This window comes from Chelmon rostratus, chromosome 8 (genome assembly GCF_017976325.1).
Source record: "Chelmon rostratus isolate fCheRos1 chromosome 8, fCheRos1.pri, whole genome shotgun sequence".
In the NCBI taxonomy this organism is placed as follows: Eukaryota; Metazoa; Chordata; class Actinopteri; order Chaetodontiformes; family Chaetodontidae; genus Chelmon; species Chelmon rostratus.
In genome coordinates this window covers 21762291-21776757 of record NC_055665.1, presented here as the reverse complement: position 1 = coordinate 21776757, position 14467 = coordinate 21762291, and the positions used below count along the sequence as shown (strand labels likewise).

Genomic DNA, 14467 nt, shown 5'->3' with positions numbered 1-14467 from the left:
TCAGCATGCCAGCAAGCAGGTGGTGAGCTATCACTGAAAGCCACATCTCTCATCTTTTCCTGCCCCCTTTCTTCCTCTCCTTCCTTTCCTCATTTCTTCTCAGTTTTTCACTCCTCTCCTCTCCTCTCAACTCCTCTCCTCCCCTCTCTCCCACTGTGCTGACACACACCTACTGGCACTTGGATTTTCACTTATCCTCCCTACTAGTAATAGATTTTAGACTGCACTATTCAGCCTCTCTGCTGGCACCCTGTTGTTAAAAGACACCTGCAGAGAGACAGATAAATAGATGGATAGAGAAGAAGGCAGTGCATTTGGGCTGTCAGCAAAGAGAAAGGTAATGGTTTTGGTTTCATCAGTCCTTCGCTGCTTCTCTCATGTCTCAGTTTCCATTAGATGTTCATCTTGGGCCTATTTTCCTAAAGTAAGCAGGAAATTAAATTTGTAGTAAGTCTTTCTGTTAACAGGCAGCCTTTCCCATCAGTCATTGATTTTCAAAAAAAGTTCTGAATGATGAAAACCCAACTTGTGTGTCTTTTTTTTCTCACTGTTCATTCATCCTTTAATGAATGAGACATCATTTAAAACCTGCTAAAAGGCATACAGTGTACCCTCGATGAAGAGCACTTTTCAAATGTATTATTGCAGATGAGATTGGATTAGCGATTTGAAGCCTTTACAGAAGTAGCTGCATTTGTCATGATCACATTTTTGCAGTTAAGAGGCTCAGTGATGAGGAGCACATGCACTATGGCGGGGGCTTGACATGACTACCAGAGCACACCCAAGCGAAAAGCACTCTTATTGTTTTTCAAGCATCAAAACAGCAACAAAACAGCGTATCGGTTTCACCGTCAGGGAGCCCAACGATGATCCTAACAGGAAGCTTATGTGGAATGCGTCAGCCAGACCTCTGTTATCGAGCCACCCTCCACCTATTGTCTGAAGTTAGTGTAAGTGACTTATGGATGTGTCAGGTAGGCGTAGTCGGTCATAGTATCCATCCTCCATTGTGTGCGGCAACAGAGGAAACCATTCAGCGACACCAGCGAGGAGAAGAGTGGGTGGCACGGGAGCGTTCACAACCATCAGAGAGGACAGGGAAGCGGGAGTAATGCGGAGGATAGCGAGGCAGAGGACGGACGCTGTGCAGCTGCTCATACACACGGCCGTGTGCATGCAACACGTGTGGGCGTGCACTGTCAGTTACATACCAATACGTACCATACATGCAGGCAGGTGTTTGGACTCCACAAAATACAATTGCAAGTATATTTCTAAAAATTTCTGAATTAGAACGGATAGATAGCATACACAGCCAGATAATGCAAACAGAATTCCTTATGTTGGGGAAGCATCCGACTGATGGAGGATGAGAGAAAAGCAGAAAAAGAAAGAAAGACCTCTCACTGGAAAATCATAGAGAGAAGGAATAAAGGCAGGTGAGACAGAGACTTGATGGAGAAACTTGAGAGGAAGTTTGAGAATGAAGGAGAGAGCGGAGTCAGTCCAGCTATGGTAAATATGAAAGCCACGCCTCTTACAGTAATCCCTAGTGAACTTCATTAAAGGCTACTCTGGAAAGCCGCTGATCAATTGCTCAATATCGCCTTGCATCATCTACCGTCTGGTGATGAGACATTTTACCAACTGTCATGCAGGTGGAGACATGTATAAACTAGCACGAGGTCATCCAGATCGATTTCCACTCCACCCAGAGATGTTGGTGCTTTCATCCAATTTGTTTAATGCTCGAATTGAAAGAGCCACATCTTGAGGTGCAATTTGCTTGAAATCACACCTCACGTCTCCACTCTCAGACATTAAGATAAAACGAAGTAAATGTTTAATCAAACGGAATGATGATCGATGAGGGAGGGTGGAGGCCAGGGAGAAACCGGGCTGGTTATCAGTATTCAGTGTTACCAACTGAATTATATTAACACCATCAACGACTTAAAAAGTGCCAGCTTATTTTTGATGTTGCTCTCGTCACAGCTGCTTTTCGTCGTGTTGAATAAGCAGCATCATGTGCTGGTGTGCATTGTTCAAATTTGCGTGTTTGACTATTGGGGACATGCCAAACACACAAACCCCTCCAATTCCTGAAAAAAAAGCCCAAAGTGGTCAATGCTTTCGGTGCACACTTAAAGCCTGACTGGATTTTCTGTGTTGTTTGTGAAGCCACACCTGGTATAGAAACGCTGCAGTAAAGCAGCTTGAAAACGATGTGCTACTGAGAGATTAACTCAAACACTATCGCGATCACAGTCACATTCTTGCTTTGGCTGCGCTAACATTGTAAGCTAACTCTTACGCTCTCATGTCTCTCCGAGCTTCCCTGCAGAACAGCATCACAGTGCACCTTCATCAGCATCAGCGTGATTCAATAGACAGCACTCTGTAATAATTGGAACACTACAAAACTGCATTAACTGCTTTGCCCAGAGATAATGGCATCATAATTGAAATGCACTCATTTGCATAAGCAAATGGCTGGTTTTATGAATGCTTTCATCCACAAAATATCAAAATAATCAGTGGATTTAAAATTCTGTTTATTATTGTGTCTGTAATTTCCAAATGAAACTGAGGCGAGAGACAGAAGGCAAGAGGATAAGAGAGCAACAGGAAAGCGGAGGGAATGATGAAGCCCTGTAATTCCCCGTTGCTCTCCTAAATAACAGTATCTATGGATCCTAATGACATCAACTGATGTTTTTCTATATGTATTTAATGATCAGCAGAAGCGATCCATGAAGGGTAGCGATATACCCCCTCACATAAATGGCTGAGTAGATTCTTACTGGTCTGGTTGATGTAGCAGAACAAACTCCAGATATTTTGTTTCAAAAGATCAGAGTGTGGTCTTCCTCTTCCGGCCCTCCCGACAGTTTGTATTTTTTCTCCTGCTCTTCTCAGCATTGCTCTTTGCCATCTTTCACTGTCACATCTCTTTAGTGGCCGATGTCTTTTTAATGGTCCAACACATTAAGGCAAAACAGAACTCTCAGATTACAGACATTTGATGCGCCGGACCACTGGCCGCTGTGCTGTCAAGGGCCGCTGTTTGATTTGTGACTGTGGCCACTTGATTCAATCAAGAGATGGTCCCCTAATTATCAATTATGAACTTGACTTATGCCATGAGCTGTGGCGATCTCTGTGGCCATGAGTGTGTGAGAGAAAGCAAGCAAGCCATCACTACGATACTCAAATAATACCTCAAAAGATACTAAAATTCTCATTTTTAAACAACTTTGTCCTCATTTGAGTCCTTGTAAGAGAGAGACAGAGAGCTCTGGCAGTGAGTGCAAAGTTCCTCTTCTTCTACGCCATGTTCACCAGGTGGTGTCCCGCAGTGGCCTTCATGACAGCAGGATCTGTGCTGTGGTAACTGAAGTAGCTCATTTTTAACCCCCGAAAGATTTTCATCATAATTCACTGTAAGTGCACGTTATTTGAGACACATTGATTAAATATTTATTTCTTAACATAGTCATCTTTTCCTAATGAGCAGCGAGACTAGGCTGAGATCCTCACATCCGTAAACATGCCGTGCAGTTTGACTGAATAAGTACGAGCTCGATATCTGTAGCTGATCCAGTAATGGTTATTTCTCTGCAGAGGAGAGCAACAAGACAAGTCAGTACAGTGTTGTTATTACAGTATTAGTAATAGTAAATCTGTACCTCTCCTGATCTCAGTCTAATGTGGTTGCCTTTCTCTATGTTTCCCCCCACAGGAACACATGGCCAATGGCGTCCAGGGTCCTGCCTCTGTGTCTTCTTCGTCCGTCCTGTTGATCGGCTCTCACAGGCTGGACAGGGAAGGACTGAAGAAACTGGCAATCGGATTTGCTCTGGCCGCAGCCATGCTGGCTTTCATCGTAGAGAAACTGTACTGATGGAGGAGCTGCGGCTAGAAGGAGGAGGACGGTAACATCACAGGAGCCTGAGCAGCGTGTTGGAAGCAGGTGAACACATCAGTACGAACGGCCTCCTCAGATCCGCTGTCACATTCTGATCTCATTCAAGTTTTAAATGAACCAAATAACAAGAAGACGAAGTCAGTAACACCTCGAGGATTATTGGAATGTTCTGTGAGATTTCTGTTCTTTTTAGCACAGTTAGTCAGACGTTTACTGTTGAATTGAGGGCATAGTTTGCCACTTAGCAGTCATTTTACTCTGTTTGCTCCAACAAAGTCTTTTTCAGTCAGTGAAGTGGAATAACCACACGGGCAAAGGACAGCAGTCTTCACAGACCTTAACCAACTCTTTTTATAGCAGCCTTTTTGTTGCAATTTACACCCTTGTTATACTACATTTTAATTAGAATCTTGTTTAAGTGCAGGTTCTGGTTCATATTTTTCTTCCTTGTTATGCTCTCCTGATGGCTGCAGCCCGACGTCGAACATAAACTGGTGAAGAGTGTTTTGAATCATGTTTTTAGGTCTTTACTTAAATTACACACAACTCAAGTAGTTGAACACATTCTGGTCAGCTGCACCACAACAAAGTTGCTTTTCAGCCTGCCGGGTCGCACAGTGATTCTCAGGTGTTCATTTTTTAGAGGTACTCAGCATATATATTTCCAAATATCGTGTGCTACAGAGTTGGCCAGCCTCATTTTGATGGATTGAAATGTGCTTACATTACACTATGTGTTATTTTATTCTGTGGAAAGGAGTAATGATGTGTATAATACTCTGATTAAAGGTGATTTGCAACCTTCATTTCAAAGTATTTATTTTTGAATAAGAGACATGGACAGTATATTTTCAGATCCTCAGAACGAACGCCTTCAAAGTTGTTTCATCATGTTACTCTTTTGTTTTAGTGGTTGTTCAAAAAGGTTTTTGTTTGTTTCATTGTATGGTTTTTGCCTCATACATCAAAGTCAGGTGCAGTTCATTTGTAATGTGTGTCTTCCCTGATTAGCAGACATGACTTTGTGCTATGAAACCCCACACAGAGTGTGGTCTATTTTATTTGTATGTATGCCAGCGTAAAGAATTGTTTCATATTTTCTAGCTGACATCCACCTCAGAGATTTCTGCTGCCACCCCAATACAGTGAAGGTGAATGGTTTTTCATTTGTGGAGCTCACAGCATTGAACCCCAGTATCCCTGTTGCTCTGGATTATCCACCGACGACACTGTCTTTGGTTTTCATAGGGACTATTACTGCACTAGAAATATTCCACTGAAAAGTGTTCATCGGGAAATCTGTGGATTATCCAAACCACTGCAATTCAATTCTTACACCTTGTATTGGGGTGGCAGCAGAAACCTCAGAGTGAGAAACGCTTTTCTTTTTCTGTAATGAAGGTGAACTGCCCGTGCAGTGCAGCTACTCTTGATATGTGGACTACTCGTGATGTCTGAGTCATTATTGAGACAGACTTGATTTGTCTTGATTTGCATTGTCCCAACCATCCAAAACAGTTCAATAAAGGAAGAAAATCACTTTGTCACGAGTGGAATGACTGAAGCGTTGAATTATTAACTGTTGAAGTTTTCACTGTTAAGTAAGCCCTATAGAATTACTACGGGAGAGTCCCGTGTCTCTTTCCAGCGCTCTGTATAGCTCAGTTGGTGTCGTGTATAGAGTCTGCCTGTTTCTCTCTGATCTCTTTCTTTTTTGAGGCACAACAGTCCCAACATGTGCTCTGAAATTTCCAACAGTTAATAATGCATGCCCCAATTTATGTGTCGCATTGCACAGGCACATGTGTCTCTGTCAGTACGTCTGCATTTTTATCTCTGTGTGTACGCACACATGCCCTGCGTATATTCCTAGTCACAAGTGTCTCAGCTTGTTTGTGAGCTTGTTTGTGTCAGAAGGCGTGTGTGTGTGTGTGTGTGTGTGTGTGTCTGTACATGCCTGTGTTGTCTGATGTCTGCAGCTTCCTCCAATGCTTAATTTAGCAGAAAGCCAGCATGCGTGCATCTGTGTGTGTACGTGCGGTTCAGGAGTGACAGGACTCATCACTCTCTCATTCAGAAAGGCCTGTTATTAGATACACCACTGTTTGTAGCCTACACACACACACACTAGCTTTGTATTATCTAAATATATGATGCGTGTCACACATTCTTGTTGACACAGATACGTGCATGCACCCTGGCCTTTTCTTACCTATCTGGTGCATGTTTCTCTCACACACACACACACACACACACACACACACACACACACTGCAATTTTGTAGTATGGGCAAATGATGCACGTCAAGCAAACTTGCACACAAACACAGGCAGCAAAGCTTTATGTTGCCCGATCAAATGATGCGTGTCTCACACATAGACACACACACACTAGCTTTGTATTATGTGATCAAATGATGCGTGTAGCTATGAAGCTTGTTACATCTATCCAGCAGTGCCCTATATTATTCTGCAGCCATCCATACTGTGTGACAGTTCTTTTGATGCTTTGTAAGCACATTTCCTCACTGTGTATGTCAGTTACACTACATTGTTCTCCAATGAAATATGGATGCACCGACACCCTTTATGTTTGGGAGATCATCACTTACTATGAAATATTGAGGCGGGAACCATGGAAAGGAGATCATTATTCACTTTGCATCATTCACTTCAGTTTTTTCTAATAAAAGCAAGAGTTTCTGGATTCTTGTCGTAGTTACAGCTGTTGTCAATTTGTCATCTTCACAGTGACGTCCTTTTGATGTGAAACGGAGCGACTTTGGACCCGAGACAATTCAAGGGAAGTCGAACATTAGTGTGGCTTCCTGTGTCATCTTTCGTCTATCGTGTCATTTAATTTCATTGATTGTTGAAGTGTTTTAAATACTGAGCGGCTCGGCTTGCATAAGAACGCGGGCAGTGTCGCAGAGAGGCGTTTATGTTTTGAGGTGTATTTCTAATAGGCTGAGATGCCACATTACTGCTAGAGCAACAATTAGAAGTTTGAGTCATTTTGTTTTTGGAAATTATATGTTGTCATCTGACCTTTGAAATGATGTCAGTGGCAGATCTTGCAGAACTGTATCGTACAGAAGTAGGTGGTGCATTGTTTCTAGGCGACAAAAAAAATTCCTCATGCGTTTTCTGATGTAGAAGTTGTAACTTGTGGGAGGAATGTTTTCATGCTGCTATATGTCATCCTCACACAGTCTAAATTGTTATCTCTGACAAGCGAGGGATGAACCCATAAAACAGTATTTTTCTGTTTGTGATATTTGAGCTTGCAGTACTGTATTGCTGAGGACTGTGGCCACCTGGTCTCAGGACAGGAGACCGCAGTCCCTGCCTTCACTGATATGTATAAAGGACACAGTAGTCACTGTTGGAAGTTACCTTTTTGTGCTAGGCCATTCGTCCTTTTAGCTAATTAACATGAACTAGGGCCAACAATGATGTTAGATTTGAGTATCTATTTTTGTGCATTATGTCCATAAGACGGCAATGCAGTATAACGAGAGGCACTCTACTACTATTTCAACATCTTGTGTTCTGAATATACCTACACATTACAATGTAAACATAGAAAATAATGTCCTGTGCAGTGATTTGCAGAGAATTATTCGCTCGTTTCAGCTTGATTCCTACAGAGAGACCTTTTTGTTAAACACACAGATTAATATATTAGAATATTCATCAACAGTCCTGACATGAACACAATCGCACACACAAACTTGACCTCCAAGGCAAAATTTCAGCCTCCTGGGGCGATAACTGTGGCCAGACCAGGCGGCTGCACCTCGTCCTCTTTTTGCGTGTGGACGGGATGTTGGACCAGTCCACAGTCCATTCAGTCTGGGAAAGACATGGTTGGACCAATGTGATGCCAGTGTTGGATCTACTGTATGGATGACATCCAAAAGCGTGCAAACTAACTGGTCTTCTCTTGTTGCCTGGTAGTTGTCCTTCATACTGAGCTGAGCAAAAGTTCAGGAAAACACAAACGTCAGATTAAACTTCAATTTCACAGAAGATGAGTTCCAGTCAAATTTGTAAAAAAAAAAAACACTAAATACACATTTACTGGTAGCGCATTGAATTAATGCCAACAACTGGCATGAGCTCAGCTAATACAGAGGGTCTTGACATTAGCTACTGGCTGACAGAGCTTCTCATTAGCCACCATCTCGGGCTGTGACCTTTTCATTTCTGCCAAACGAAGTAAATTCCTCACTAACTTCTGCATCCAGCACTTTGATTATTTTGCTGAAGCTCCTGCATGTGTGTTCTTCAGGATGTCTTTATATTGGAGACGTATCACATAAATCATTCATTTGATTGAAGTGAATGTTGGATGCTGTTAATGGCATGCAGTCCTCAGTTTAATGCCTTACACTTACAGTATGGATCCTTTACAGTGTATGACTTTCAGTCCGCTGTTGTGTTTTTGATGTGTGTGAAAGAAAATAAATGAAATGCAGGTTTTTTCCAGGCTTGGCTGATGCTTCTCTTGTTGAGGATGTTATCTGGGTGTAACACTTTTTATTTATTTATTTATTTTTTATACAGGCAAGCAATCAGTAAAATATGGAGAGAAAAATCTGACATAATTACAGTGTTGCTGTTTGGCAGGTTAAGCCCAATTTAGCTCAGTCAATTTACCAAGCTGTCATTCAGCGTGCTTCAAAACTCTTCCCTAAAAAATATCATTTGTTTCCTCATATTTTTGCTCCACATTTTACGAGCGCCTATCTACACGTCACTCAAAGCAGCAGCCTCTTGTGAGATTACACAGAAAATAATGTTGAAGGTGCAATTAAAATATTTACAGCATCAGCGCATTCACATTGCCTTTATTTTAGCACTGACATTAATTGACATAGGATGCAGTCGCTGATATGAAATATGAAAATATTGTGGCGTGCGTGTGTGTGTGTGTGTGTGTGTGACTGGAGGGAAGGAGGTCTACTTAGCCTCAGGGCAGACACACAGGAACAGCAGTGACTGACACTACCTTACAACTGAGGCCTGGCTGAAACAGTGTCTGTTAATAATGTGTGTGTGTGTGTGTGTGTGTGTGTGTGTGTGTGTGTGTGTGTGTGTGTCACTGCCCTAATTAGCAGCCGCCACCCTGACCCCTCTTTGGTTTGAAGGAACAGAGAAACAAGGACAGAAATTCCTTCTCTTCCTCGTCTTCCATTAACAGTTGCTGTTTGCCCTTGACAGTGACATTACTTTACGGGATATTGAATGCGTGCACAGTTCATCTTGTCTGAATGCAGCACACTTTCTATATACCGTGCTCTACATGCTGCTCTGACCTTACACAGTGAACATACAATGAAAAGAAGTGATTATGCGTCGATGTTTTTGGTGAATGACACTCTTATTCACTATCATCCCGCGTTTTTTTTCCCCTTTTCTCCACTATTTTCTCCTCCGTTCTTAATTAAACTCCTCATCTGTTGGAACTCTGACAGAGCGCACCTTGTAAATGAACAGTTTTACTGCAGCGGTTAAAATGATTTTTATGTAACTGCAGTGGAACTGCCTGTCATTTGGATCAAGCAGTACATTTAACTCTCAGTGAACACACTGTACTATAAATGCCAGTGTGTTCATGCTGGAAATTGAAGAGGCACTGGGTTAGATTGGGATTATTGAAATATTTGCACTTACCCTAAAATCTGAGAAAAACAACGGCTTCTAATTTCCTCCAACTAGGCTGAAGTAGGATGGAAATGCAAGCCCAGATGGGTGTGACCAATTAATTTTAGCAATTTTGGTGACCAACATGCTTTGTTGCTTTCCGTCTCCACCTCCCACCTTTGCCTCCTTTTTTTTTCTGCCCCCCTCTGCCTTCCCGTTTCTATAGGCTGAGGTCTGCTCACTGTGCGCTAAGCACTTCAGTGGCTCCTGGAACAGAGGGGAAAATGACTTGGCAAGCATATCCATTCCTAATCATATGTGTGTGTGTGTGTGTGTGTGTGTGTGTGTGTGTCTGCGCAGGAGTCTTCATGCCAGCTTCGTCTGAGCATTTAGTTTGGTGGCCCTTGTGCCTCCATTCAGTGATTGCTGTGTTTTATCTCCACGCACACACAAACACAGACACACATACACCCCGTTGTCGCTGCAAAGCAAACTGGGAATTCACAGCCTGCCGTGCGAGGGAGAGATTGGCTCTATTGAGTGTCTTGGTGGCTTGCCAGTTCGGTTTTAGTGAGTACGTCTTTGTGTGACTGTGGTTTTGTGTGTATGTGTGTGTTTGATGGGCTTATGCATCTTTGACTTTGAGCGGTTAAGGGTGTTTGTATTCACCAGTGGGACGGGGGACCAAAGTCAATATTTTAGTTCTGCAGCAGCATTGTTCTTGAAAGCTCTTTAATAATCACACGGAGACATGGCAGCACTGCGTTATTACTTGGTGTTAAAAGTTGTTTTTCACTTGAAGACAGTTTTAGAGACGTTGCTATCTGTTCAGCTTCAGAGAAATGCTTGCTTTAATCTCTCTTGACGCGCCATTCATCTCGGCCGTGTATTGTTTGCATAACACCAATTAAATAGTTAAATTCATGTGTGTGAGAAATAATCTGGTGCATTTATGAAGAATTCCGAAATGATGTGATTCACGGCGAAATCTTTCTTCCCAAATCCAACCAAAAAGCACTTAAATTTTACTGAGGGGAAAAACAAATGTGTTGCCATATGTTGGAAGTTCATGGAGGAACCGTCAGGATTCATGGACGCTTTATGAAGAGCTTTTCATCAAACTCTTGAACTCCTTCCTTTTTCCTTTTCAGAGAGTAGTTCACGCAGACAGCAGGTACAGATGTTGGCAGGAATACAAGTCACATTTAACAAGGGTGAAAAAATGAAAGGGGGCTTTGGTCATTGCCACAGTGAAAGACTTTTAGCAGGCTGTGGCTTAATGAGCCGTCTGAGTCTCAATATTTCTCATCAAATAGCAGGAGCGTGCATTGCGTCTATTAAGGCAAGATTGACAAAAAAGTGAGATTTCACATTGGGCTGTCGTGGCTGTTTTCCTCTCGCTAATGTTTGATTAGAGTACTTCACGTGGCAGCTAAACTTTTAATGATGTTGTCATGGAAATAACTGTACATTGCATGAGAGTGTGGAGGGCTGGTTTGTTGCCATGGTGAATTTTTTCACACATGAAACAGCGCTCATTTGCATAACGGTATTGTTAATGTTTAATGGCAGCCTTCTCAGATGCATGACAGTGTTATTATCTAAGCCCGGGTCGGGTTCTTGGGTTTCAAGAGAGCTGTTTGCGGATCTCTCTTCCCCCTCTGGACAGAAATAATGTACGAGTGCTGTGCGCTTGTAGCTGTCAGAGTCAAAACATCATGCATATGGGCAGCTAGAGGTAGCCAACGACCCTCCCTACCATCTTGGCCGCTTCCTATAATATAATACCGCACAGCCCTGACTTCCTGGGCTCTGCCGGGCATGGTAAAGTTCACTAAAGGCCCAGCCATTTTTAGCCATGCTAGCAGCACTGTGCTTCGTGCAGCTGCACAGAGCAGCCAGCATGGCTGTAGGAGGAGCATTTGTCTTTTTGACCTCATAAAACTCACCCTAAAACAATCACAGCAACAAACCTCACATGTGCTTGTATTACATATTATGTTGTATATTCCCCCTCTACGTGTCTGAATGTGCCCGAATACTTTGACACAACCTGCTTATAATTACAGGCACCATTCATTCAGACTCTTGCCTGGTAGTCGATTGCACCCCCTCTGCACTCTGATACTGTCATAAGACCTTGTCATAAAATCTTTAGAATGAAGGAAGAAATCAATGGAAAGTCATGTCTGGACTTCAGAAGGAGGCTGTCAACTGATGTTTGATGGAATTACAAAGATAGACACACACACACACACACACACTCAGCGTAAGCAGATCCTGTAAATGATGGTGGAACTAATCTATTGCTGCTAATTAGAAATGAGCGATAGGGAAGGAAGAGCAAGGGATGTGTATGTGGGTGGGGGGGGGACTATTATGTGAGGAAAAGCCTTAAAAAGAACCATAAAAGCACGTGCAAGAGCGAGAACATGAGTCACACGGACTGAGACTTCTGGCAGTTTCCTGCCAAGACTGACAAATGATGACCAGCACTAATTGAAGACATGTCACACTGCTTGAACCACATCACAGTCAGACATCACGGTCTGAATGGGCTTTTTCAGGCCTGGACGAGTCAAGTGTCTCAGATTATCCTGTCTCAGATTCTGATTTCAAAAGCATCATGTGACAATGTTGCAGTGAAACTTGTCTGATGATTGTCTCCACATGAACTTTTACCCACTTTACCCACTTTAAATCCCAAACTGTGTAAAACTGTATGAACAGCATGTACTTTCAAGAACTTTGCATTGGATTGTTCTTCTGAGAGGCTCCTTGTATGTTAGTCTAGAGTCAAAACTAGATCATGTGAGCTCAGCACGTGCTCGACTAATCAGCGCCGGGGAACATTATCCTGCAAGAGCCAGTGCCAGATTTCTTAAGAAAAGTATTATATTTTTGACATGTCCATAGCACCAACCACGCCTTTCCCACTGTGTGTGTCCAGTCAGGTTCATTTTTATGTCCGAGTGAAAGAGAAAACTGCCGGTTATTGTGCGGCCGACTTGAATTGAGGCTTTCCTCCAGCAAATTAATCTGTGACGCTGCCACACCACAGTGAGTGAAATTAAATGCTGGGTGTAAATTTGAAATAGCTTTTTCAACTCATTTCCAAGCTATTATTCTCTTATAACCATTACATGTCAGAGCCAGTGTCGGTGGCATGGCTTGGCCCAGACTGACCACTGAAATGAAAAAGCCATGAACATGAAAAACTTCATGTGAGACTGAATTGAAACAAACCAAATATTTCATAGCAGTGTGTCTGGTTCTGCTGGGATAGACCAACACTGGTAAGGCCATCGCACTGTAGAGCTGGCATCTCCATCCAGGTATGAACATTTCCTGTACTGTAGAGCGAGCAGTGAGCCTTCACTGTGACTGACAGGTCAGATCAACTCAGCTTCCCCTCACTGTATCTCATCAGCTTGACAAATGCACCTGTAGTGTTATTGGGCGTATTGCTGAACAGCTCTCCAGCAGCTTTTCTGTCTTTCCCCTCTCTTCTTCTGCGCATCAACCATCTTCCTCTTCCTGTTTTTCTACTGTGCAGCCTGTTGGGCCCGTCTTCCTCCTTCCTCTCTCATCAGTGTTATTGTCTCTTTAATGCCTTCCTTCCTCTTTTGTTATTAGTTTGTGCTTCACGACGACGTCTACATTAAGCCATCTAAACTTTAAGACGCTGTTTTTTTTTTTAATTTGATGTTTTTGACCCTCAGGCTTCGGCCATCATTTTACAAAGGCTGTGTTAACCCAGAACACACCGAAACAGCAGATTCACACACTCTGTGGGAGAAAAACACTGTTTACAAGTTTAATATGGACATACTATAAGGAATGGGAGAACTCACCTGCCCCACTTTTCCAATGTGGAGAGCCAGCCAGGACACACAGCACAGATTTCACACACACACTCACACACACGTATTTATATACCTAAAGTACTTTTACTCTAAGCCCTGATAAGAGGGAGCTGTTATTTAATAGGCGCCTCTTCACCTCATTGTGTGTGTTAGTATGTGTGTGTGTTAGTGTGTGTCTAAGTGAGGGCTGTGACAGCTTAGAAATGACTTAATATCACAACTAATTACACACACACGCAAGCCTTTCATGCCTGTTTCGGCTTTTGCTTCGGAAGACTTGTTTGTGTGTTTGTTTCTGAGAGTGCCGCTGCTGTTTCTTGAACGTAGCTTTCGCTGACAGTTCGCGTGGCAGGCGGTCCCTCCAACACGACGCGAAACAACAATCACACGTACAGAGTTGAGGAGTCACTCACAGGGCAGCCTCGCAGCGAGAGGAGTCAGAAAGAAAAAATGAGCAAAAGACAAAAAATAATAATAGCATCCAAATGCCCTTAAGACATTTTCATCACATTTTTGTGTCATGGTGGTTTTCACCCTGTGGTATGTTTTTTTTTCCTCTTTCATCGCTCCCTCTCTCTACCTCTCGTCTCTCCTCCTTGTTCATTTCCTCTTCGCTTTCTTCCTCTTCCCCCCCCCCTGCTCTTTCGTTTTTCTCTTCCTCTCCCGGTCGCCCTTCTCCTGTGTTGACAGCTCCAGTTAATTTCATGTCAGCTCTGCCAGCTCGCCTCATCAGTGTGAGACAAACAGATCTGAGCACAGGAGAGTGAAGGGAGGGAAGAGGATGGGCACAGACAGAGAGCAGAAGAGAAAGAGAGAGGTAAGACTGGAAAACAAGTTAAAAGGGGGGGAAAATCAATAAAACGATAACAAAGGTAAAAAAAGAAAAAGAAAAAAAGCCACTGACTGGCAGAACTGATGCACAAGAGTTTGCACTCTGCTTTCCCACAATCCTTTGCCTCTTACAGAACAGGCAATTACAATTTCACAGGTTGAAATTAAAATCCCCGTGGTGTGTGTGTGT

General features: G+C 42.9%; 1 protein-coding gene across 1 annotated transcript in view; it reads left to right on the top strand.

The window, feature by feature from the left end:
* cdkal1 (CDK5 regulatory subunit associated protein 1-like 1) overlaps nucleotides 1-5465 on the top strand; it is a 241300-nt gene extending 235835 nt beyond the window's left edge. Inside the window, exon 15 of the mRNA XM_041942774.1 lies at nucleotides 3746-5465. Within this exon, the coding sequence (XP_041798708.1) occupies nucleotides 3746-3907 (162 nt within the window). The 3' untranslated portion in view covers nucleotides 3908-5465. The remainder of the gene's footprint in view (nucleotides 1-3745) is intronic.
* The last annotated feature ends 9002 nt before the right edge of the window (nucleotides 5466-14467 follow it).